Source organism: Oncorhynchus mykiss, chromosome 5 (genome assembly GCF_057628025.1).
Source record: "Oncorhynchus mykiss isolate SJ-2025 chromosome 5, ASM5762802v1, whole genome shotgun sequence".
Lineage (NCBI taxonomy): Eukaryota > Metazoa > Chordata > Actinopteri > Salmoniformes > Salmonidae > Oncorhynchus > Oncorhynchus mykiss.
Window position 1 is genome coordinate 20,748,924 of NC_143026.1, and position 23,955 is coordinate 20,772,878.

The following is a 23,955-nucleotide window of genomic DNA, read 5'->3' on the forward strand; positions in this document are numbered from 1 at the left end:
TCCTGTATTAGCAGACCGATATAGCCATCTGCATCTCGGGCAAAAAGACCACCCCCCACAGTATTAAAATAAAACCGTTTATATTTGTAATCTGCACACAACAGAGGCCTACCTCTCTAGCCTCTACCTCTCATCCAGTGAAAAGCACTTATGTTTATTAGGGAGTGAAAGCAGCTTACGGCCAGGGTTCGGGGGTGGCGCCCTATGTTCAATGCCGGTGTTTGGTTGGACGCTGGTGTATCAGGAAGTATCAAACGTCCAATGACAAGCACGGATTCCTGTGCTGTCGTTGACCGTCCTATCCGACCTACCTGTCACTGCACTTATCTATCCACAACAATGTGGCTTCACCAGCAGAAAAGTTCACCTTTGCAGATTTAGCACATTAAACATAGACTATTATTCACAAGAAATGGGCAACGGACTATGAAGCGAGAACTTTATTGGTGAGGGTATAAGCGCATAGCTGCTTATAGATCCTCTCCACCCTCTCCAGTTCAAGTTGAGCGCACAAGATGCCATCTGTTCTCTCCCTCTCAAACCCGGGCCTGACAGTCTGAATAACTATTGGTCGGAATGACGTTTGTTGCTGGCAGTAAAATGGACTTCCTGTCCCCGCGATATCACAAGCAGTCCCTAGCTCAAACTCTCTGTCGTTTTGGATTGTTCGTGATCTGTATGGTAAGTTCATTATTTTTGTTGAATACAATTATAGAAATGTATCCAGATGGCAAAATAATATTAATAATGTCTTGGAATGCAGTTTTGTTGCAATAATTCACAAATGTCTATGTAAGATCAGTTACCTATAACAATACAATATCTGGGGGAAAACCCCTCCCCAAATAGTCAAAGATTTATTTTATTAAAGTGAAATGCTTCTCTCGTACTAAACAATTATTGACAGATGTTTTTTGGGGGAGGGGTCACTTTGTTATTTAGTGAAATGCCAATCACTCCATCTCATGCCATGCTGCTTGCAGAGAGACAGAGAGAGGCTGCAGCGAGAGAGAGAGGATTATAAATTGGCCTCTGTCTGTTCCAACTAGCCATTCAGCTGTGGGAGCACAATAATAAGAGGATAGAGAACGAGAGTCACCAAGATTAGGCCCGGACACAGCATTCTGATGGGACAGCAGGGATAATACCTGGCATTGTTCACTGACCAATGAATTACCATCAGGGACCATGTCCTGACTCCTTCCACAACTTGCCCTGAAGTGACCTCAACTTATAATAGGGGGGATTTTGCCCAATAGCCTAACAACTGATGCAAGGTCAAAGGTAGGGTATCTGATCCTAGATCTGTCTTTTAAGGACAATTTGTTCTACCTGGAGTGATATGTGAAAGCATTACACTTGTTATGTGGCATAAGTGGCATGCCATCAATCAGTACATTGTTACTTTTAAGGCCATTTTAGGAAAACTGCCATTTTATCTATCCTCTCTTCTAGCTCGAAATGAAAACACATACATGCTTAGATCTCAATCGTGTTTTATGCTAACGGTCCCGAACATTAGAACCGAGCATGGAAAAAGGTCCTATCATTACTCAGCCCCCTGGTCTTGGAATTCCCTAAAACCCCAGGACCTGGTGTCCTTGGAGTTCAAAGGACACATAGATGAATAGGTTTTTGAGACGTAGTTATCACCCTATGTCAAGAGTTTGTATTGCCTTATGTAAGGAAGCATGTTGTTATACTTCACACAAACATCCACTGTTTGTTTGCTGTTGTATTTGTGCTGTTGCCAGTGTCTTCTGTCTGTGTTGTCCATTTTGTTTGACATAGTTTGTTGTTGTTGTTTTTATCCCCCTTCCCCACAGGAGGACGTTTGCCTCTTGTCAGGCCGACATTGCAAATAAGAATTTGTTCTTAATTGACTTGCCTGGTTAAATAAAGGTTAAATACAAAAATTCTGATCACAAGGTGGGTGGGAAATGAATTATGTTGCTGTTCCTCCTCCTCCCTCTTCTCCAGGGAATGGTGTTGACCATGTCTATGTATCCCATGCTGAGGTTCCTGGGTGGAAAGCTCCATTCTTCCTTTACAGGGAGCTATCTACCTGGACACCACTCTGTGCTCCTCGTCAACTGCCCCAACGAACAGACAGCCAAGGACATCGGCCGGTAGGCTACAGTCCAGACTACCATTATCACACTGTAACTAAACAATACTACCCCACCACACACAAACTACACACAATGGTGAAATGCTTCTAGGCCAATCAATGTGATGGTTGTGTTTACTTAACAACATCATGCAACTAAAAAAAATGAGGAGAAAAACCTTGAACGCAACTTCGACTGTGTGAAACAGGATCACTCAAACACTATGTCATCTTTTGATGAGGTAGAGTTAGGGTTAGAGCATTTTCTGAGAATGAGCTAGGTTGAAGATAACAGAGATTAAAACAAGAAGATTCTAATATCCCATAATGCATTGCATAAATGAGGAAGGATTCTCAACAATGGGACCAGCGATGCTAGTTGGTGCTGGTTCCATGAATCTGTTTATTTTCAAAAGCTTCCTCATGGAATTATTAGCTTGTCCTAACCTGGGTACCTTCAACCTAGATATTGAGTTAGTGGTTAGAGAGGCTGAGCGGCACGGCAGTGTTGAATAACTATTTTAGGACAGAATCATTTAGATGGGAGGAAAATTATGTTTTGTCTGTGTGTGTCTCACTAAATAGAATAAATAATAAATAAATAAAAATTACTACTTACTTATTAATTATTACAGTCCAACGAAATGCTTCCTTGCAGGTTCCTTCTCGAAAATGCAACAATAACAAATTATAAAAGATAAGAATATAAAGTAAACGGCTCAATAGAATATAATAAACATTTTAGCATAAGTATACAGCTATTATTTCAATTCAACCCAGGATTCAACAAAAAAAGACAATATATACAGTATATAGTGGGAATGAAAAGTATGTGAACCCTTTCAAATTACCTGGATATCTGCATAAATTGGTCATAACATTTTATCTGATCTTCATCTAAGTCACAACAATAGATAAACACAGTCTGCTTAAACTAATAACACGCAAAAAAATATAATTGTCTTTATTGAACACAACATGTAAACATTCACAGTGCAGGTTGGAAAAGTATGTGAACCCTTGGATTTAAAAACATGTTGACCCTCCTTTGGCAGCAATAACCTCAACCGAACGTTTTCTGTAGTTGAAGATCAGACCTACACAACGGTGAGGAGCAATTTTGGATCATTCCTTTTTACAAAACTATTTCAGTTCCACAATATTCTTGGGATGCCTGGTGTGAACTGCTCTCTTGAGGTCATGCCACAGCATCTCAATTGGGTTGAGGTCAGGACTGACTGGGCCACTCCAGAAGGCGCATTTTCTTCTGTTCAAGCCATTCTGTTGTTGATTTACTTCTGTCTTTTGGGTTGTTGTCCTGTTGTATCACCTAACTTCTGTTCTTCAGAAATGTGATTTAATTTGATTTAGTCCTCTTCTTTAACCTTGAGTTTTGGTTGAGATATAGACGCAAATCCAACATATCCACTATTAATTTGTAGACAAACTGAAATTAATAAAACATTTATAGATATATATTTAAAGCTGCAATACGTAACTTTCTGGGCGACCCGATCAAATTCACACAAAAAATGTTTAGATCTGTCATTCTCATTGAAAACAAATCTAACAAAGCGGTAGATCTATTCAATGTGTGATTTTTCTTTTTGTCCCGTTCTTAAGTTGAGTTTATTTGCATCTTTTACTTTTGATTTTGTACACCAGCTTCAAACAGCTGAAAATGCTATATATATTTAAAAATATATATATATTTCACAGTGGGATAGATGGTACAATGATTCTCTACACTATGCTTGCTTGTTTTGACACATAAACTGAACATTTCGAATTTTAGCAACCAGGAAATGGCGGAGCGATTCCTGCATAGAGCATCTTTAAAACTTTCAGAGTGAGAGTATCAGAACAACAATTTTTTGTCATGCAGACATTCTCAGCTAAGCTACAACATAATTTCTGACTCATTCTGCCACTCACCAGATACTTATTAAAAAGAGGAAATCTCTTTAACAATTATACCATTTCAGAGGAAAGAAATAAGGAAATGGTCAAACGTGAGGGCAGTGAGACACTTTCTGCTGAAGTGAAATTAGTTCAAATATATTTTTAACATTACCAGATTGAAACAAACCTTCCATATTTGGCTAGACTGTAGAAAAGAAATTGATAAATTTTTAAACAAATAATGATGAGGCTGTGTGAAAAGATCTATCCCATAAGAGGTCTCAAATTGTTGAGAATACAGTATGTGGGCTTCATTAAAAAAATCAGAATAACCTAGGTCACACTTTAAATCAAATCAAATTTATTTATATAGCCCTTCGTACATCAGCTGATATCTCAAAGTGCTGTACAGAAACCCAGCCTCAAACAACAAACAGCAAGCAATGCAGGTGTTGAAGCACGTTGGCTAGGAAAAACTCCCTAGAAAGGCCAAAAACCTAGGAAGAAACCTAGAGCGGAACCAGGCTATGAGGGGTGGCCAGTCCTCTTCTGGCTGTTCCGGGTGGAGATTACAACAGAACATGGCCAAGATGTTCAAATGTTCATAAATGACCAGCGTGGTCAAATAATATGTCTGGGACAGGTAGCACGTCCGGTGAACAGGTCAGGATTCCATAGCCGCAGGCAGAACAGTTGAAACTGGAGCAGCAGCATAGCCAGGTGGACTGGGGACAGCAAGGAGTCATCATGCCAGGAAGTCCTGAGGCATGGTCCTAGGGCTCAGGTCCTCCGAGAGAGAGAAAGAAAGAGAGAAAGAGAATTAGAGAGAGCATACTTAAATTCACACAGGACACCGGATAAGACAGGAGAAGTACTCCAGATATAACAAACTGACCCTAGCCCCCCGACAAACTATGGCAGCATAAATACTGGAGGCTGACAGGAGGGGTCAGGAGACACTGGGGCCCCATCCGATGATACCCCCAGACAGGACCAAACAGGAAGGATATAACCCCACCCACTTTGCCAAAGCACAGCTCCCACACCACTAGAGGGATATCTTCAACCACCAACTTACCATCCTGAAACAAGTCCGAGTATAGCCCACAAAGATCTCCGCAATGGCACAACCCAAGGGGGGCGCCAACCCAGACAGGAAGATCACATCAGTGACTCAACCCAGTCAAGTGACGCACCCCTCCTAGGGACGGCATGAAAGAGCACCAGTGACTCAGCCCCTGTAATAGGGTAAGAGGCAGAGAATCCCAGTGGAAATAGGGGAACCGGCCAGGCAGAGACAGCAAGGACGGATCGTTGCTCCAGAGCCTTTCCGTTCACCTTCCCACTCCTGGGCCAGACTACACTCAATCATATGACCCACTGAAGAGATGAGTCTTCAGTAAAGACTTAAAGGTTGAGACCGAGTTTGCGTCTCTCACATGGGTAGGCAGACCATTCCATAAAAATGGAGCTCTATAGGAGAAAGCCCTGCATCCAACTGTTTGCGTAGAAATTCTAGGGACAATTAGGAGGCCTGCGTCTTGTGACCGTAGCGTATGTGTAGGTATGTACGGCAGGACCAAATCAGAGAGATAGGTAGGAGCAAGCCCATGCAATGCTTTGTAGGTTAGCAGTAAAACCTTGAAATCAGCCTTTGCCTTAACAGGAAGCCAGTGTAGGGATTCTAGCACTGGAATAATATGACCAATTTCTTTGGTTCTAGTCAGGATTCTAGCAGCCGTATTTAACACTAACTGAAGTTTATTTAGTGCATTATCCGGGTAGCCGGAAAGTAGAGCATTGCAGTAGTCTAACCTAGAAGTAACAAAAGCATGGATTAATTTTTCTGCATCATTTTTGGGCAGAAAGTTTCAGATTTTTGCATTGTTACATAGATGTAAAAAAGCTGTCCTTGAAACAGTCTTGATATGTTCGTCAAAAGAGAGCTCAGGGTCCAGAGTAACGCCGAGGTCCTTCACAGTTTGTACAACCATTAAGATTATTTGTCAGATTCAGCAGAAGATCTCTTTGTTTCTTGGGACCTAGAACAAGCATCTCTGTTTTGTCCTTGTTTAAAAGTAGAAAGTTTGCAGCCATCCACTTCCTTATGTCTGAAACACAGGCTTCTTAGCGAGGACAATTTTGGGGCTTCACCATGTTTCATTGAAATGTACAGCTGTGTGTCATCCGCATAGCAGTGAAAGTTAACATTATGTTTTCGAATGACATCCCCAAGAGGTAAAATATATAGTGAAAACAATAGTGGTCCTAAAACGGAACCTTGAGGAACACCAAAAATGTACAGTTGATTTGTCAGAGGACAAACCATTCACAGAGACAAACAGATATATTTCCGACAGATAAGATCTAAACCAGGCCAGAACTTGTCCGTGTAGACCAATTTGGGTTTCCAATCTCTCCAAAAGAATGTGGTGATCGATGGTATCAAAAGCAGCACTAAGGTCTAGGAGCACGAGGACAGATGCAGAGCCTCGGTCTGATGCCATTAAAAGGTAATTTACCACCTTCACAAGTCCAGTCTCAGTGCTATGATGGGGTGTAAAATCAGACTGAAGCATTTCGTATACATTGTTTGTCTTCAGGAAGGCAGTGAGTTTCTGCGCAACATCCTTTTCAAAAAATGTTGAGAGGAATGGAAGATTCGATATAGGCCGATAGTTTTTAAAATATTTTCTGGGTCAAGGTTTGGCTTTTTCAAGAGAGGCTTTATTACTGCCTCTTTTAGTGAGTTTGGTACACATCCGGTGGATAGAGAGCCGTTTATTATGTTCAACATAGGAGGGCCAAGCACAAGAAGCAGCTCTTTCAGTAGTTTAGTTGTAATAGGGTCCAGTATGCAGCTTGAAGGTTTAGAAGCCATGATTATTTTCATCATTGTGTCAAGAGATATAGTACTAAAACACTTGAGTGTTATGTTGCACTGATATGTCAACAGGAAATGCTAAACTGAATTGCTATGTAAATAAATCTGTCTCTCACCGCAGAAGTTTGATTTGATTTAGTCTTATTATTTAACTTAAAAAATATGTTATGTTAAAACATACAATTCAACTGCAGTGAAGCCGCTCAACATTACATTCAGTCGTCTAACAGACACCCATCCAGAATGACCCACAGAAGAAACCAGGGTCAACGTCCTGCTCAAGGGCACGTCGACAGATCTCCAACAAGGTCAAAAAAATGGGACCTGAACCAGTGACTTATCAGCCACCAGCCCAAGCTCCCAACCCCCAGGCGACCAGCCCTCTAAAATCCTCCCCAAAGTTTCCTGAGTGCTGCCCCTCAACCATCCGAGACCCCCCCCCAGTCCCAACCCCAGATATAAAGAAAAGTCATAATAGAATATAATAAAATCATTCCAATCCCTACCCTCCAAGCACCCATCCCCCTGTCCCCCAATGCACAAACAACCATCAAAAGGAACAAAAGAGAAAAAAGAGAAAAACTAACCAACACAGAAAACATCAATGAAAAAAACAAAAAACATCAAGTGCAACAAAAATCCTAACAGCATGGCACCCTGAATACGTGCATGTATGGCACTATTTACATACAGTGGGGCAAAAAAGTATTTAGTCAGCCACCAATTGTGCAAGTTCTCCCACTTAAAAAGATGAGAGAGGCCTGCAATTTTCATCATAGGTACACTTCAACTATGACAGACAAAATGAGATTTTTTTTTATTTTTTTAATTACATTGTAGGATTTTTAATGAATCTATTTGCAAATGATGGTGGAAAATAAGCATTTGGTCAATAACAAAACTTTATCTCAATACTTTGTTATATACCCTTTGTTGGCAATGACAGAGGTCAAAAGTTTTCTGTAAGTCTTCACAAGGTTTTCACACACTGTTGCTGGTATTTTGGCCCATTCCTCCATGCAGATCTCCTCTAGAGCAGTGATCTTTTGGGGCTGTTGCTGGGCAACACGGACTTTCAACTCCCTCCAAAGATTTTCTATGGGGTTGAGATCTGGAGACTGGCTAGGCCACTCCATGACCTTGAAATGCTTCTTACGAAGCCACTCCTTCGTTGCCCGGGCGGTGTGTTTGGGATCATTGTCATGCTGAAAGACCCAGCCACGTTTCATCTTCAATGCCCTTGCTGATGGTAGGCTTTGTTACTTTGGTCCCAGCTCTCTGCACGTCATTCACTAGGTCCCCCCGTGTGGTTCGGGGATTTTTGCTCACCGTTCTTGTGATCATTTTGACCCCACGGGGTGAGATCTTGCGTGGAGCCCCAGATCGAGGGATTATCAGTGGTCTTGTATGTCTTCTATTTCCTAATAATTGCTCCCACAGTTGATTTCTTCAAACCAAGCTGCTTACCTATTGCAGATTCAGTCTTCCCAGCCTGGTACAGGTCTACAATTTTGTTTGTTTCTGGTGTCCTTTGACAGCTCTTTGGTCTTGGCCATAGTGGAGTTTGGAGTGTGACTGTTTGAGGTTCTGGACAGGTGTCTTTTATACTGATAACAAGTTCAAACAGGTGCCATTAATACAGGTAACGAGTGGAGGACAGAGGAGCCTCTTAAAGAAGAAGTTATAGGTCTGTGAGAGCCAGAAATCATGCTTGTTTGTAGGTGACCAAATACTTATTTTCCACCATAATTTGCAAATAAATTCATTAAAAATCCTACAATGTGATTTTCTGGATTTTTCCCCCTCATTTTGTCTGTTATAGTTGAAGTGTACCTATGATGAAAATTACAGGCCTCTCTCATCTTTTTAAGTGGGAGAACTTGCACAATTGGTGGCTGACTACATACTTTTTTGCCCCACTGTATATGTGTGTGTGTGTGTGTGTGTGTGTGTGTGTGTGTGTGTGTGTGTGTGTGTGTGTGTGTGTGTGTGTGTGTGTGTGTGTGTGTGTGTGTGTGTGTGTGTGTGTGTGTGTGCGTGTGTGTGTGTGTGTCCGTGTATGTGCACGTGTGTGCGTTTGAATGTGAGTGTGTGTATATGCATGTGTACAAACACCTGCGTGGCATCAGCCTCAGGTAAACAGGCATTAGATGTAACAACATTGCCCCTATTCTTTACATTTTTGCCTGAGATGGAGATGTGAATCCAACATATTTGTAGACAAGCTGTAAATAAAGCCAGACTAAGTCAGTGGCACAGATGGAACTATCCAAGCAGAAGGTACATCTCCTTCAAATGTTGATATTTGGTTGCATTGACAATAAAAACAGAATTTAATATAACTCTTGCAATAGACTAAATTTGAATAAAAAATATTGACGTAAATAGATTCTCTTTCTCAGGTCATTGAGAAGTCATTAAAAATAGATGCCCCTTAAAGGAACTTGTTTTAGCAAAGTAGGCATGTGTCACACGTTAATACTTCTCAGGAGAGCCATTTGAACGTATACTTAATTTTTGGGCAGGAATGCCTACTGGAACATGTGAACTTTCATATACCTTAATAACAAACTTGTATGCCATCTGTAAATACGAATAAAACTGTTAAATTATGAGTCTAGTTGATTTAGCCACGGAAAGAGACAGGAACTTTCCCGTAAACTAATTGGCTGAGATAATGGATTGGCTGGACATGTCGAGAGATGAATTCATATTGGTCTGCCATGTAGCATGCTTATGTCTATACCATGAGCTGTTCAGCATGTGTAGGTAATCCTTTCCTGGTTGGTTACCGGTCTGCAGATTCAGGGTAGTAATGTTATGAGTTGGGATTATGGTTCATTGTTTAGCTAGCTAGCTACATGTCCAAACAAAAGACTCCACTATGCAAGTAACCATTTCACTACACCTTCTGTATCCTGTGCATGTAAACAAATACACTTTGATTGTATATAGTATGTGTTTACGAGAGATGGTAATGTGAAGAACATCACAACAAAGTCAAATTAGTATATAATGTTAGGCCAACGAGTCAGTGTCCAAGTTCTAATATTCTCAGGTAGAATGCCCTGCTTTTATTTTGTCACACTCACAACCATAAGCAATTTTCTGTAATTGGCTCGCCATTAACTTGTAAATAATGATCTTGTTGTAAGCTAATTTTCCTGTAATAATGAAGACAAATGAGCTATGAGTGGAGATAATGTCAGCTGCAGGATATGATCATTATTTGAATTGGCTAGCCAGTTTGCTTAACATTAGCTATCTAGCTAACAAGCTAGAAACTAACCAAAACATTGTTAAGAAAGTTACTTTTAGTTTTCTAGTTTGACATATACTAAATTCATTTTTAAACGGGTGGGTTTATTGGTGTTAAAATACAGTGCCTTGCGAAAGTATTCGGCCCCCTTGAACTTTGCGACCTTTTGCCACATTTCAGGCTTCAAACATAAAGATATAAAACTGTATTTTTTTGTGAAGAATCAACAACAAGTGGGACACAATCATGAAGTGGAACGACATTTATTGGATATTTAAAACTTTTTTAACAAATCAAAAACTGAAAAATTGGGCGTGCAAAATTATTCAGCCCCCTTAAGTTAATACTTTGTAGCGCCACCTTTTGCTGCGATTACAGCTGTAAGTCGCTTGGGGTATGTCTCTATCAGTTTTGCACATCGAGAGACTGACATTTTTTGCAAAACAGCTCGAGCTCAGTGAGGTTGGATGGAGAGCATTTGTGAACAGCAGTTTTCAGTTCTTTCCACAGATTCTCGATTGGATTCAGGTCTGGACTTTGACTTGGCCATTCTAACACCTGGATATGTTTCTTTTTGAACCATTCCATTGTAGATTTTGCTTTATGTTTTGGATCATTGTCTTGTTGGAAGACAAATCTCCGTCCCAGTCTCAGGTCTTTTGCAGACTCCATCAGGTTTTCTTCCAGAATGGTCCTGTATTTGGCTCCATCCATCTTCCCATCAATTTTAACCATCTTCCCTGTCCCTGCTGAAGAAAAGCAGGCCCAAACCATGATGCTGCCACCACCATGTTTGACAGTGGGGATGGTGTGTTCAGCTGTGTTGCTTTTACGCCAAACATAACGTTTTGCATTGTTGCCAAAAAGTTCAATTTTGGTTTCATCTGACCAGAGCACCTTCTTCCACATGTTTGGTGTGTCTCCCAGGTGGCTTGTGGCAAACTTTAAACGACACTTTTTATGGATATCTTTAAGAAATGGCTTTCTTCTTGCCACTCTTCCATAAAGGCCAGATTTGTGCAATATACGACTGATTGTTGTCCTATGGACAGAGTCTCCCACCTCAGCTGTAGATCTCTGCAGTTCATCCAGAGTGATCATGGGCCTCTTGGCTGCATCTCTGATCAGTGTTCTCCTTGTATGAGCTGAAAGTTTAGAGGGACGGCCAGGTCTTGGTAGATTTGCAGTGGTCTGATACTCCTTCCATTTCAATATTATCGCTTGCACAGTGCTCCTTGGGATGTTTAAAGCTTGGGAAATCTTTTTGTATCCAAATCCGGCTTTAAACTTCTTCACAACAGTATCTCGGACCTGCCTGGTGTGTTCCTTGTTCTTCATGATGCTCTCTGCGCTTTTAACGGACCTCTGAGACTATCACAGTGCAGGTGCATTTATACGGAGACTTGATTACACACAGGTGGATTGTATTTATCATCATTAGTCATTTAGGTCAACATTGGATCATTCAGAGATCCTCACTGAACTTCTGGAGAGAGTTTGCTGCACTGAAAGTAAAGGGGCTGAATAATTTTGCACGCCCAATTTTTCAGTTTTTGATTTGTTAAAAAAGTTTGAAATATCCAATAAATGTCGTTCCACTTCATGATTGTGTCCCACTTGTTGTTGATTCTTCACAAAAAAATACAGTTTTATATCTTTATGTTTGAAGCCTGAAATGTGGCAAAAGGTCGCAAAGTTCAAGGGGGCCGAATACTTTCGCAAGGCACTGTACACTAGTTAAGCTATTTTGGACCACCAAGTTGCTGATGTCATAAAGCCTGTAGTTTTTGTGTTTGCACTTTTTTATAACGACAACGACGTTAACGAAGTTTGATTTTAGAAGACAATATACTATTCATGATGTCACTGCGACAACTGTCGATAGACGTAGTATAAACCATTCTTTAGTCTTGAAACTTTGGTTGTTTAGTAAATGGCCTCACGTGAATCCTTAAGGAGATGGGTGGGGGTGGGGCTAAGGTTCAAGAGGGTGTGAAAGACGCTGAATGGGTGTAAACAAAGAAGAGTGCTCCAGTAGGTTTACCAAAACATTCAAGGGCCATTTTCTCAAAGGTAAGGTTACAAGTTTATCAACTTTAAAAGCAGAATTACTTTCTCATTGTTCGTTAACTGTACTGTATGACATACCATTTTCTAGCTCTGAGTATCTACTTTTATCCAATGTAAAAAAACAAAAAAAAACAGGCGATTCCAGGATGCTGTCCTTCTAGGCAGAGTTGCAAAGAAAAAGCCATATCTCAGACTGGCAAATAAAATACAAATATTAAGATGGGCAAAAGAACACAGACACTGGACAGAGAAATGGCTTTTCTTTGCAACTCTGCCTAGAAGACCAGCATCCTGGAGTCGCCTCTTCACTGTTGACGTTGAGACTGGTGTTTTGCGGGTACTATTTATTGAATCTGCCAGTTGAAGCTTGATTAGGGCTTCATCAGCGCTTGTGAATTCCATCCTTTTTGTTCCCTTCCATACCCACACCATTGTCAGGAAGCAGAGTTAAGATTTGATTCCTTTTCCCTCCAATGACTGTCTGATCGGAATGTATTGCTTGCGTTGTTTTTCATAAGCCTAGTAGACAGGTGCTGGACGAGTCGAATGGACTGGCCGTGGATTTTGATCTCCTTTCCCCCCTGTGCCTTCAGAATGTTGGTCAGATGTCTGAGATATGGCTTTTTCTTAGCAACTCTGCCTAGAAGGCCAGCAGGAGTCACCTCTTCACTGTTGACGTTGAGACTGGTGTTTTGCGGGTACTATTTAATGAAGCTGCCAGTTGAGGACTTGTGAGGTATCTGTTTCTCAACCTAGACACTTTAATGTACTTGCCCTCTTGCTCAATTGTGCACCGGGCCTCCCACTCCTCTGTCCATTCTGCTTAGAGACAGTTTGCGCTGTTCTGTGAAGGTGAGTAGTATACAGCGTTGTACGAGATCTTCAGTTTCTTGGCAATTTCTCACAGAGAATAGACTTAATTTCTCAGAACAAGAATAGACTGAAGAAGAAAGATTTTTTTTCAGAAGAAAGACTTTGTTTCTTGCCATTTTGAGCCTGTAATCGAACCCACAAATGCTGATGCTCCAGATACTCAACTAGTCTAAAGGCCCGTTTTATTGCTTCTTTAGAATAATTAGAAGAACAGTTTACAGCTGTGCTAACATAATTACAAAATGGTTTTCTAATGACCAATTTGACCTTTAAAATTATAAACTTATATTAGCTAACACAACATGGCATTGGAACACAGGAGTGATGATTGCTGATAATGGGCCTCTGTACGCCTATGTAGATATTCAGTTTCCAGCTACAACAGTCATTTACAGTACATCATTTAACAATGTATTTCTGATCAATTTGATGTTATTTTAATGGACAAAAACAAGGACATTTCGAAGTGACCCCAAACTTTTGAACGGTAGTTTACATGTACAGTTGACATACACTTAGGTTGGAGTCATTAAAACTCATTTTTCAACCACTCCACAAATTTCTTGTTAACAAACTATAGTTTTGGAAAGTCGGTTAGGACATCTACTTTGTGCATGATACAAGCAATTTTTCCAACAATTGTTACAAACAGATTATTTCACTTATAATTCACTGTATCACAATTCCAGTGGGTCAGAAGTTTACCTACACTAAGTTGACTGTGCCTTTAAACAGCTTGGAAAATGCCCAAAAATTATGTAATGGCTTTAGAAGCTTGACATAATTTCAGTCAATTGGAGGTGTACCTGTGGATGTATTTCAAGGCCTGCCTTCAAACTCAGTGCCTCTTTGCTTGACATCATGGGAAAATCTAAAGAAATCAACCAAGACCTCAGAAAAACAATTGTAGACCTCCACAAGTCTGGTTCATCCTTGGGAGCAATTTACAAACGCCAGAAGGTACCACGTTCATCTGTACAAACAATATTACGCAAGCATAAACACCATGGGAACACGCAGTCGTCATACTGCTCAGGAAGGAGACACATTCTGTCTCCTAGAGATTAACGCACTTTGGTGCGAAAAGTGCAAATCAATACCAGAATAACAGCAAAGGACCTTGCGAAGATGCAGGAGGAAACAGGTACAAAAGTATCTATATCCACAGTAAAACAAGTCCTATGTCGACATAACCTGAAAGGCCACTCAGCAAAGAAGAAGCCACCTCTCCAAAACCACCATAAAAAAGCCAGACTACAGTTTGCAACTGCACATGGGGATAAAGATCATACTTTTTGGAGAAATGTCCTCTGGTCTGATGAAACCAAAATAGAATTGTTTGGCCATAATGACCATCATTATGTTTGGAGGAAAAATGGGGAGGCTTGCAAGCCGAAGAACACCATCCCAACCGTGAAGCCCGGGGGTGGCAGCATCATGTTGTGGGGTTGCTTTGCTGCAGGAGGGACTGGTGCACTTCACAAAATAGATGGCAACATGAGGGAGGAACATTATGTGAGTATATTGAAGCAACATCTCAAGATATCAGTCAGGAATTAAAAGCTTGGTCGCAAATGGACAGTGACCCAAAGCATACTTCCAAAGTTGTGGCAAATGGCTTAAGGACAACAAAGTCAAGGTATTGGAGTGGCCTTTACAAAGCCCTGACCTCAATCCTATAGAACATTTGTGGGCAGAACTGAAAAAGCGTGTGCGAGCAAGGAGGCCTACAAACCTGATTCAGTTACATCAGCTCTGTCAGAAGGAATGGGCCAAAATTCACCCAACTTACAGTGGGAAGCATGTGGAAGGCTACCCGAAATGTTTGACCCACATTAAACAATTTAAAGGCAATGCTACCAAATACTAATTAAGTGTATGTAAACTACTTACCCACTGGGAATGTGATGAAAGAAATAAAAGCTGAAATAAATCATTCTCCATACTATTATTCTGACATTTCACATTCTTAAAATAAAGTGGTGATCCTAACTGACCTAAGCCAGGGAATTTTTACTCTGATTAAATGTCAGGAATTGTGAAAAACTGAGTTTAAATGTACTTGGCGAAGGTGTAAGTAAACCTCCGACTTCAACTGGGTAGCCTAGTGGTTAGAGTGTTGGACTAATAACCGGAAGGTTGCAAGTTCAAACCCCCGACCTGACAAGGTACAAATCTGTTGTTCTGCCCCTGAACAGGCAGTTAACCAGATACTGAAAGGTTTTCTCATCCACACCCCTACTAGGCCGTCATTGAAAATAAGAATTTGTTCTTAACTGACTTGCTTAGTTAAATAAAGTTAAAATTAAAAACGGTATGTATCCTTAATTATGGCTGCAATACCGCTAACGGGATCGATATGACAACTACCAGTGAAAATAGAGGGCGCCAAATTCAAACCACAGAAATCTCATAATTACAATTCCTAAAACATTCATGCGTCATTTTATAGGTAATCTTGTTGTTAATCCCACCAAAGTGTCCGATTTCAAATATGCTTTTCAGCAAAAGCACTACAAACGATTATGCTAGGTCTCCACCAAACCACAATAACCACAGCCATTTTCCAGCTAAATATATCATTCACAAAAAGCAGAAATAGAGATAAAATGAATCACTAACCTTGAATTATCTTCATCAGATGACACTCATAGGACTTCATGTTACACAATACATGCATGTTTTGTTTGATAAAGTTCATATTTATATAAAAAAAATCTGAGTTTACATTGGCGTATTAGATTCACTAGTTCCAAAAACATCAAGTGATTTTGCATAGCCACGTCGTTTCAACAGAAATACTTGAGATCCTGAGGCCCACGGTCATGCCATTCATCCATTCATCCGCCGGCATCACTTCCTGTTTCAGCATGATAATGCATGGCCCGATGCCACAAGGATCCGTACAGAAATCCTGGAAGCAGAAAATGTCCATGTTTTTCCATGGTCTGCATACTCATCAGACATGTCACCCATTAAGCGTGTTTGGGATGCTCTGGATCGACATGTACGGCACCGTGTTCCAGTTTCTGCCAATATCCAGCAACTTCGCACAGCCATTGAAGAGGAGTGGGACAACATTCCACAGGGCACAATCGACAGCCTGATCAACTCTTTGCGAAGGAGATGTGTCGTGCTGCATGAAGAAAATTGTGGTCACACCAGACACTAAAAGGTTTTCTCATCCACACCCCTACTTTTTTTAAGGTATCTTTGACCAAGATATGCATATCTGTATTCCCAGTCATGTGAAATGTATAGAATAGAGCCTGATGAATTTATTTCACTTGACTGATTTCCTTATATGAACTGTAAGTCAGTAAAATATTTGAAATTGTTGGATGTTGTTCAGTGTATATTATGAAGTTATTATTTAAGAGCATTGGAGATAAATCACAATTATAAAAACAAATTGACCTAGCTAACTAGCAGATTTACATCAATCATCAATATGAATGATCAATTGATAGCTCACCATCTTTTCCCGATTGTCACGTTCTGAACTTAGTTCTGTTGTTATGTCTTTGTTTTAGAATGATCCGGGCGTGAGTAGGGTGGGTTGTCTATGTTCCTTTTTCTATGTTTTGTGATTTCTGTTTTTGGTCTGGTATGGTTCTAAATCAGAGGCAGCTGTCAGTCGTTGTCCCTGATTGAGAACCATACTTAGGTAGCCTGGTTTCACTTTTGAGTTGTGGGTGATTCTTTTCCGTGTCAGTTTCCACATGGAACTGTTTCGGTTTTGTTTCACTTTATTGTTTTGTTCTGTGTTCTTATTAAAAACCAAGATGAACACTTACCATGCTGCGTATTCGTCCGATCCTTGCTACTCCTCATCAGAAGAGGAAGAGGAAAGCCGTTACACCGATGTCAATCATGTCTTTAGGAGGCACTGTAACTAGCTTGCTTACAATTTGTGATGAGTGAGTGTGCTGTTGCAGAATTAAAAAGGCCTATTCTCAAAAATGGTAACATTTTTGCTACAGAAGCAGTTGTTGGTATGCTGTGAATTTCGAGATATTCATTTGTACAGTTTCAGCACGTGTCCCCTGAAAGCTCTGTGCACGGCCCTGGGCCATATACTAAATAGGCCAAATATTCTTTAAAATAACAACACATCTGCAAAATAACTGAATGATATCATAATTGTTGCTGTCTCTCTCCTCTCCTCCCTTCTGTCTTCTTCTCTCCATCAGAGCCATTATGGAGAGGAGGATGGCAGCATGCATCAATATTCTGCCCAGGACCTCCACCATGTAAGTACTGCCAGTGTCAGTCTGGTTCACACAAAGTTTTCAATTTTAGCAGATACTCTTATCCAGAGCGACTTACAGTAGTGACTACATACATTTTCCGTACTGGTTGCCCCAAGGGAAGCTAATGCTGGCATTGCAAGCACCATTCTCTACCAACTGAGCCACACAGGATACACACACACACACACACACAACCTTAACCTATAATCCTAAACCTAACCACTAACCCAGGGTTTTCCAAACTCGTTCCTCAGGACCACAAAGGGGAAACGCTGCACTTACCCCTTACCTTTACTCTAACCCAAACTGTAGCCCAAACTGTAACCCTAACCCCTTACCTTTACTCTAACCCAAACTGTAACACTAACTGTAAACCTAAACCTAACCACTTACTGTTACAGTTTGGGTTAGGGTAAAGGTAAGTAGGTTTAGGGTTAGTGTTACAGTTACTGTTAAAGTTTGGGTTAGAGTAAAGGTAAGGGGTTAGCCCCTTACCTTTACCTTAACCCAAACTGTAACTCTAACCCATAAGCTTAAAATAGCCTTTGTCCAATTGGGATGTGAGAATTTATTATCCTTGTCTTTACTATCCTTGTGAGTACTTTTGGGGATTTTAGGTCCCCACAAGGATAGAAGAACCAACCCACACACACTCACACAAACACACCCTTCCTGAGTGTGGATTTCCATTGCTAAGGAAACTACTGAGACTTGGAATTGTATCAACTCGCCACCCAAGACTTATTGTTAAGTGCACTAAAGAGATACACATGCTCACCGACTGAATCTTTACACGTCTATTTTCAAAGGATAAAGCTAAGAACATTAACATCTTCATAGTTAAGAACACTATAACAATATGGAGGAAAACCGATTCTACAAGAACCAATATCTCTCAAAAAAATCTAATCAAATAACATCACAGTTTATTTGTCACGTGCGCAGAATACAACAGTGAAATGCTTACTTACAGGCTCTAACCAATAGTGCAAAAAAGATGTCAGGTAAGTAAAGAATTAAAACAGTAAAAAAAACAGGCTATATACAGTAGTGAGGCTATAAAAGTAGCGATGTTACATACAGACACCGGTTAGTCAGGCTAATTGAGGTAGTATGTACATGTAGATCTGGTTAGTGACTATGCATATATGATGAACAGAGAGTAGCAGTAGCGTAAAAGAGGGGTTGGTGGGTGGTGGGTGGCGGAACACAATGCAGATAGTCCGGTTAGCTAATGTGCGGGAGCACTGGTTGGTCGGCCCAATTGAGGTAGTATGTACATGAATGTATAGTTAAAGTGACTATGCATATATGATAAACAGAGAGTAGCAGCAGCATAAAAAGAGGGTTTGGGGCATTTAATTACCTGTTCAGGAGTCTTATGGCTTGGGGGTAAAAACTATTGAGAAGCCTTTTTGTCCTAGACTTGGCACTCCGGTACTGCTTTCCATGCGGTAGTAGAGAGAACAGTCCATGACTGGGGTGGTTGGGGTCTTTGACCATTTTTAGGGCCTTCCTCTGACACTGCCTGGTGGAGAGGTCCTGGATGGCAGGCAGCTTAGGCCCAGTGATGTACTGGGTCGTACGCACTACCCTCTGTAGTGTTCCTTGCGGTCGGAGGCCGAGCAGTTGCCGTACCAGGCAGTGATGAAACTAGTCAGGATGCTCTCGATGTTGCAGCTGTGGAACCTTTTGAGGATCTCAGGACCCATGCCAAATCTTTTTAGCTTCCTGAGGGGGAATAGGCTTTGTTGTGCCCTCTTCACGACTGTCTTGGTGTGTTTGGATCATTCTAGTTTGTTGTTGATGTGGACACCGAGGAACTTGAAGCTCTCAACCTGCTCTACTACAGCCCCGTCGATGAGAATGGGGGCATGCTCGGTCCTCCTTTTCCTGTAGTCCACAATCATCTCCTTAGTCTTGGTTACGTTGAGGGATAGTTGTTGTTCTGGCACCACACGGCCAGGTCTCTGACCTCCTCCCTATAGGTTGTCTCATCGTTGTCTGTGATCAGGCCTACCACTGTTGTGTCATCTGCAAACTTATGATGGTGTTGGAGTCGTGCCTGGCCATGCAGTCATGGGTGAACAGGGAGTACAGGAGGGGACTGAGCACGCACCCCTGTGGAGCTCCAGTGTTGAGGATCAGCGTGGAAGATGTGTTGCTACCTACCTTTACCACCTGGGGGCGGCCCGTCAGGAAGTCCAGGATCCAATTGCAGAGGGAGGTGTTTAGTCCCAGGATCCTTAGCTTAGTGATGAGCTTTGAGGGTACTATGGTGTTGAACGCTGAGCTGTAGTCAATGAATAGCATTCTCACATAAGTGTTCCTTTTGTCCAGGTGGGAAAGGGTAGTGTGGAGTGCAATAGAGATTGCATCATCTGTGGATCTGTTTGGGTGGTGTGCAAATTGGAGTGGGTCTAGGGTTTCTGGGATAATGGTGTTGATGTGAGGCATTACCAACTTTTCAAGCACTTCATGGCTATGGACGTGAGCGCTACAGGTCTGTAGTCATTTTGGCAGGTTGCCTTTGTGTTCTTGGGCACAGGGACTATGGTGGTCTGCTAGAAACAACAAATGTTCCTTTTGTTCCATAAAGATATTTTTTATATCCAAATACCTCCGTTAGTTTGGTGCGTTATGCCCAGGAATCCACCGTAAAGAGCGGTCATGACAATGCAGACAAAAAATCCAAATTATATCCCTAATGTCCACAAACATGTCAGACGTTTTTATAATCAATCCTCAGGGTGTTTTTCAAATATCTATTCGATAATATATCAACCGGAACAGTTGGCTAACGTAGGCTAATGCGATGAGCATGAGGTTGTAATTAACAAGAACATTTCCCAGGACATAGACATATCTGATGTTGGCAGAAAGCTTAAATTCTTGCTAATCTAACTGCACTGTCCAATTTACAGTAGCTATTACAGTGAAATAATATCATGCTATTGTTTGAGAAGAGTGCACAATTTTGAACATGAAAAGTTATTAATAAACAAATTAGGCATATTTGAGCAGTCTTGATACAACATTTAACATAAATGTAATGGCACATACACTGCAAAATGTATATTGCACCTGGGCTGGGATAATACTTTATGGCCTTTCTCTTGCATTTCAAAGATGATGGTACAAAAAAATACAAAATAACGATTGTTGTTTTCTTTTGTCTTTTACCAGATCTATTGTGTGTTATTCTCCTACATTCCTTTCACATTTCACATTTCCACAAACTTCAAAGTGTTTCCTTTCAAATGGTACCAAGAATATGCATATCCTTGCTTCAGGTGAAAATTTTAAAAAGGTGTGGATGGCAGGTCATTTTTTATCCTTAAGATAACACAAGGGTTAATTGTAAAACTAACAATGACTCAATAATCCATGCCTTCTGGGAATGCTATAAAGTTAAAAAGTTATGGGCAGTGTTAGAAAGTTGGCTGTCAGAAGTATTACAATGTAAATTTACATTTAATGCGTCTGTCTGCATATTTCAAGACGTCATGAGGGTGCAGTGAGATCTGATGGGTTGGAAAATACTATTCTCGTTAATTATCTTGAGAACTGGAATTCAACCAATCCTCCATTGAAAAATCATATGCTTCGTTATCTAAATATTGAAAGGGCATGGGAAATAGGGGTGAGAACAGGTGGATCTGGGCAGGTGTGATGTCATTGATGTTTGTGTGCGTTGGTCTGTATGTTGTTTTTGTATGTATATGTTTTTTTTTTATTGTAAAAAGAAATGTGTACAGCCCCCTCCCACTGTTGTGGTTACTTGAATGTAAATTACTCTCACCACTAGTAGGAGAGTGGGAAAGTTTCTCTCTAAAGTCTATTAGCCTGTAAATGCATATTCACATAGTGATTGAGTCAACAAAAGAAGGTGAGAGTCAGATAAGGCAAGTTTGTCGAACGGTAATGAAACACTTGTAAAACACACCAACAGTCATTTGAACGCTAATAGTCTTCTGGAGTTCTTGCTTTAACTGATTGATAAGTAACTATTTTAGTAGCAGGGCACTGCTGTTCTGTTTCCTGAAGGTGAAAATCCAGTAGCACCTTGTTGAGTAGCTGGTTAACCATTGACAAGCATACAAGAAACAACACACATTCTTCTTATTATTGACCTAAGATAGAGAAAGATGGATTAAGATACAACAACAGCCACCAGGCCAGAAACAGGTGACGAACCCTCACATTAACAGGCCATTGTGTGACTTTGGCACTGTAGAGAAACTGTGAATATTGGACAGCTGTCAATCAAAGTGTATGTGTACACTGATAGGCTTGCTTGTCTTGAGACAAACTTCCTGGTAGAGATTAATGTTGGAGAATAGTTTTTCTCCATCATTGAAGAGCATTATTTAGCCTATCACACTACACAGAAGTATACCGTTTACTACATCTGCGTATGTGGGTCGTTCCACCAAATAGGTGCCTTTTGAATAGTGTAAATTGGTAAATGTTGTATTTTATTTCACCTAATTTTAACATTGTCATAAAAAGCACATGTTCAACTTCATAAAATTATTTTCCCATCTCAAAGGTTAAATAAAAAAGACTATAGTATGTGCCTATTAAGTGCCAAATAAAGTAACATGGTTTACCATAACAGGGTTGAAGACATTGCCTTAATACATCCATAAATCCAATTGTGACAGGAGGATTGGAAGCTTGTTGTGTGTAACAGGGAGTGGTAATTTAATGCAAACTTCACAAAACTGGACATTAAATTGTTCAAACATTTCTAGCCTGTCTATCTAGGGTTAATGTGTTATGCTTGACCTGCTCATTTTCCCACCACAAAACACCAGAAAATGGTCAAAAATAGTAGAACCAGCTCACCTGCTTTATGATTTCGCATAACAGTTCACATAGCAGGGTCGACCTTTAAATGAGGGACATGTTTTTTTAAATATTTTTTTAATTTATTTTTTTTACCTTAATATGAATCACATGAAATGAAAAATAATCTTCAGAAATGACTGTCGAAGCAACAAAATAACTACAATGATGCTGTAAACTTGGATAAATGTTGGGGTTAAAATCCTCCTAGAAGTCAGAGGATGTACAAAGGGACATGTCAAAATACTGCATTTTATTGAATGTTGCATGTGGTCTATATTAAAGGGCACATCATTTAATATAACATGCTTTTAAAATTCAATATTTGTGCTCAATATCTACTTAAAATATGAAACCCACTCGTTTCATTGAACAACCCATGTACAGTTTACTACTGTGAATGTCCCAAAGGTTTTTATTTTTGTCCCATAGGTATTACTGGAAAGGGGAGATTCAAGATGCGACGGAAATTCTGATGGTAAAGTTATTTAGTAGAGCTATGCTTTCATGTCTCTGGCCGGTCGTTCAGTATTACACTGGTTGTTGAAACCAACTTTCCAGAGTAATAGCTAGGATTTTTCTGCATTGTAGTTGGTGAAGACGAGGACCTCGAAGACCCAAAGGCTCATAGACTATGTCAAGTAAGTTACATTTGTTTTTTTATAGAAATTATCCCAAGCAGTTGGGTCTCGGGAAACAGAACTTCAGGTCTCAGGAAGGCAGTAGCAAAGCTAACTTAGGCACCTGCTACATAATGTATGTGTTGTTGCTCCTCCCCAGGTCTGTGCATCCCTATGAGACTCCAGAGGTGCTTAGTTTCCCTGTGGAGGACGGGAGCCTGCCCTATTTGAAGTGGGTGGATGAGGCTGTTCCTGACGACTGACCAATGAGGGAGAATATCCTCAATGACTTGTGATCTTATTGGACGTGAATCTCCAATCTATTGGTTAACTGGAGAGTAAGGTTGGCTGGGAACCAGCAAGCTTTGGATTGGCTTGAGGGGTTCCAAGTTCAAACTCTTGCTTTTGAACTTGACCCACAGATGCTAAATGTTTAGCTCCTCCCACCATGACATTGATATTGACTCAGAGTTGTTTTGGCTCTGTTTTATACAGGTCCTGTTGTTGCCATTGAAATTCCGAGCTTGACATGACCTCTAACGTTCAATGTCAGTTTGTCAGAGCTGAAAGAGTTTGTAGCTCCAGATCTGCATATAATTATCTCGAAAAAACATTAAACATTAAATAATAATATTCAGTGTTGATTCAAGGTATTAGTTACATTAGACTGTTTATGTAAAATAATTTATATTGCATTGTATTCCTAAAACATCAGATTCATGTTATATTAAATCACATTCCTTTTACTTATCTGGTTTCTCTCTAGATGACAGAGCACCCCTGTTTACCGTTACCAAAAAGTTGATTGCACTGCATTTTGAGAGGGAATCTTGAACACTGTTTGAGATTTGTGTTCTAAGGATAACTTTTTGTAATATATGATGGCACAAATGCGTTCCTTATTCCTTAAGGTGATACATACAGTTTAAGTCGGAAGTTTACATACACCTTAACCAAATACATTTCAACTGTTTTTCACAATTCCTGACATTTAATCCAAGTAAAAATTCCCTGTCTTAGGTCAGTTAGGATCACCACTTTATTTTAAGAATGTGAAATGTCAGAATAATAGTAGAGAGATTTATTTATTTCAGCTTTTATTTCTTTCATCACAATCCCAGTGGGTCAGTAGT

At 40.4% G+C, this 23,955-nt stretch overlaps 1 protein-coding gene across 2 annotated transcripts; it reads left to right on the plus strand.

Moving 5' to 3' along the window:
- The first annotated feature begins 285 nt into the window (after positions 1-285).
- LOC110523393 (protein CutA homolog) lies at positions 286-23,576 on the plus strand. 2 transcript variants are annotated; one of them, XM_021602055.3, is made up of 6 exons: positions 286-681; positions 1,981-2,129; positions 17,292-17,351; positions 22,635-22,680; positions 22,794-22,843; positions 22,983-23,576. In XM_021602055.3, exons 1-6 carry the CDS (start codon positions 577-579, stop codon positions 23,083-23,085), a joined length of 513 nt encoding a protein of 170 aa, XP_021457730.1. In that variant the 5' UTR covers positions 286-576; the 3' UTR covers positions 23,086-23,576. The 2 variants fall into 2 exon arrangements, with proteins under 2 accessions (XP_021457730.1, XP_090090270.1); XM_090234144.1 differs by lacking the exon at positions 286-681 and adding an exon at positions 965-1,284.
- Positions 23,577-23,955: the final 379 nt, after the last annotated feature.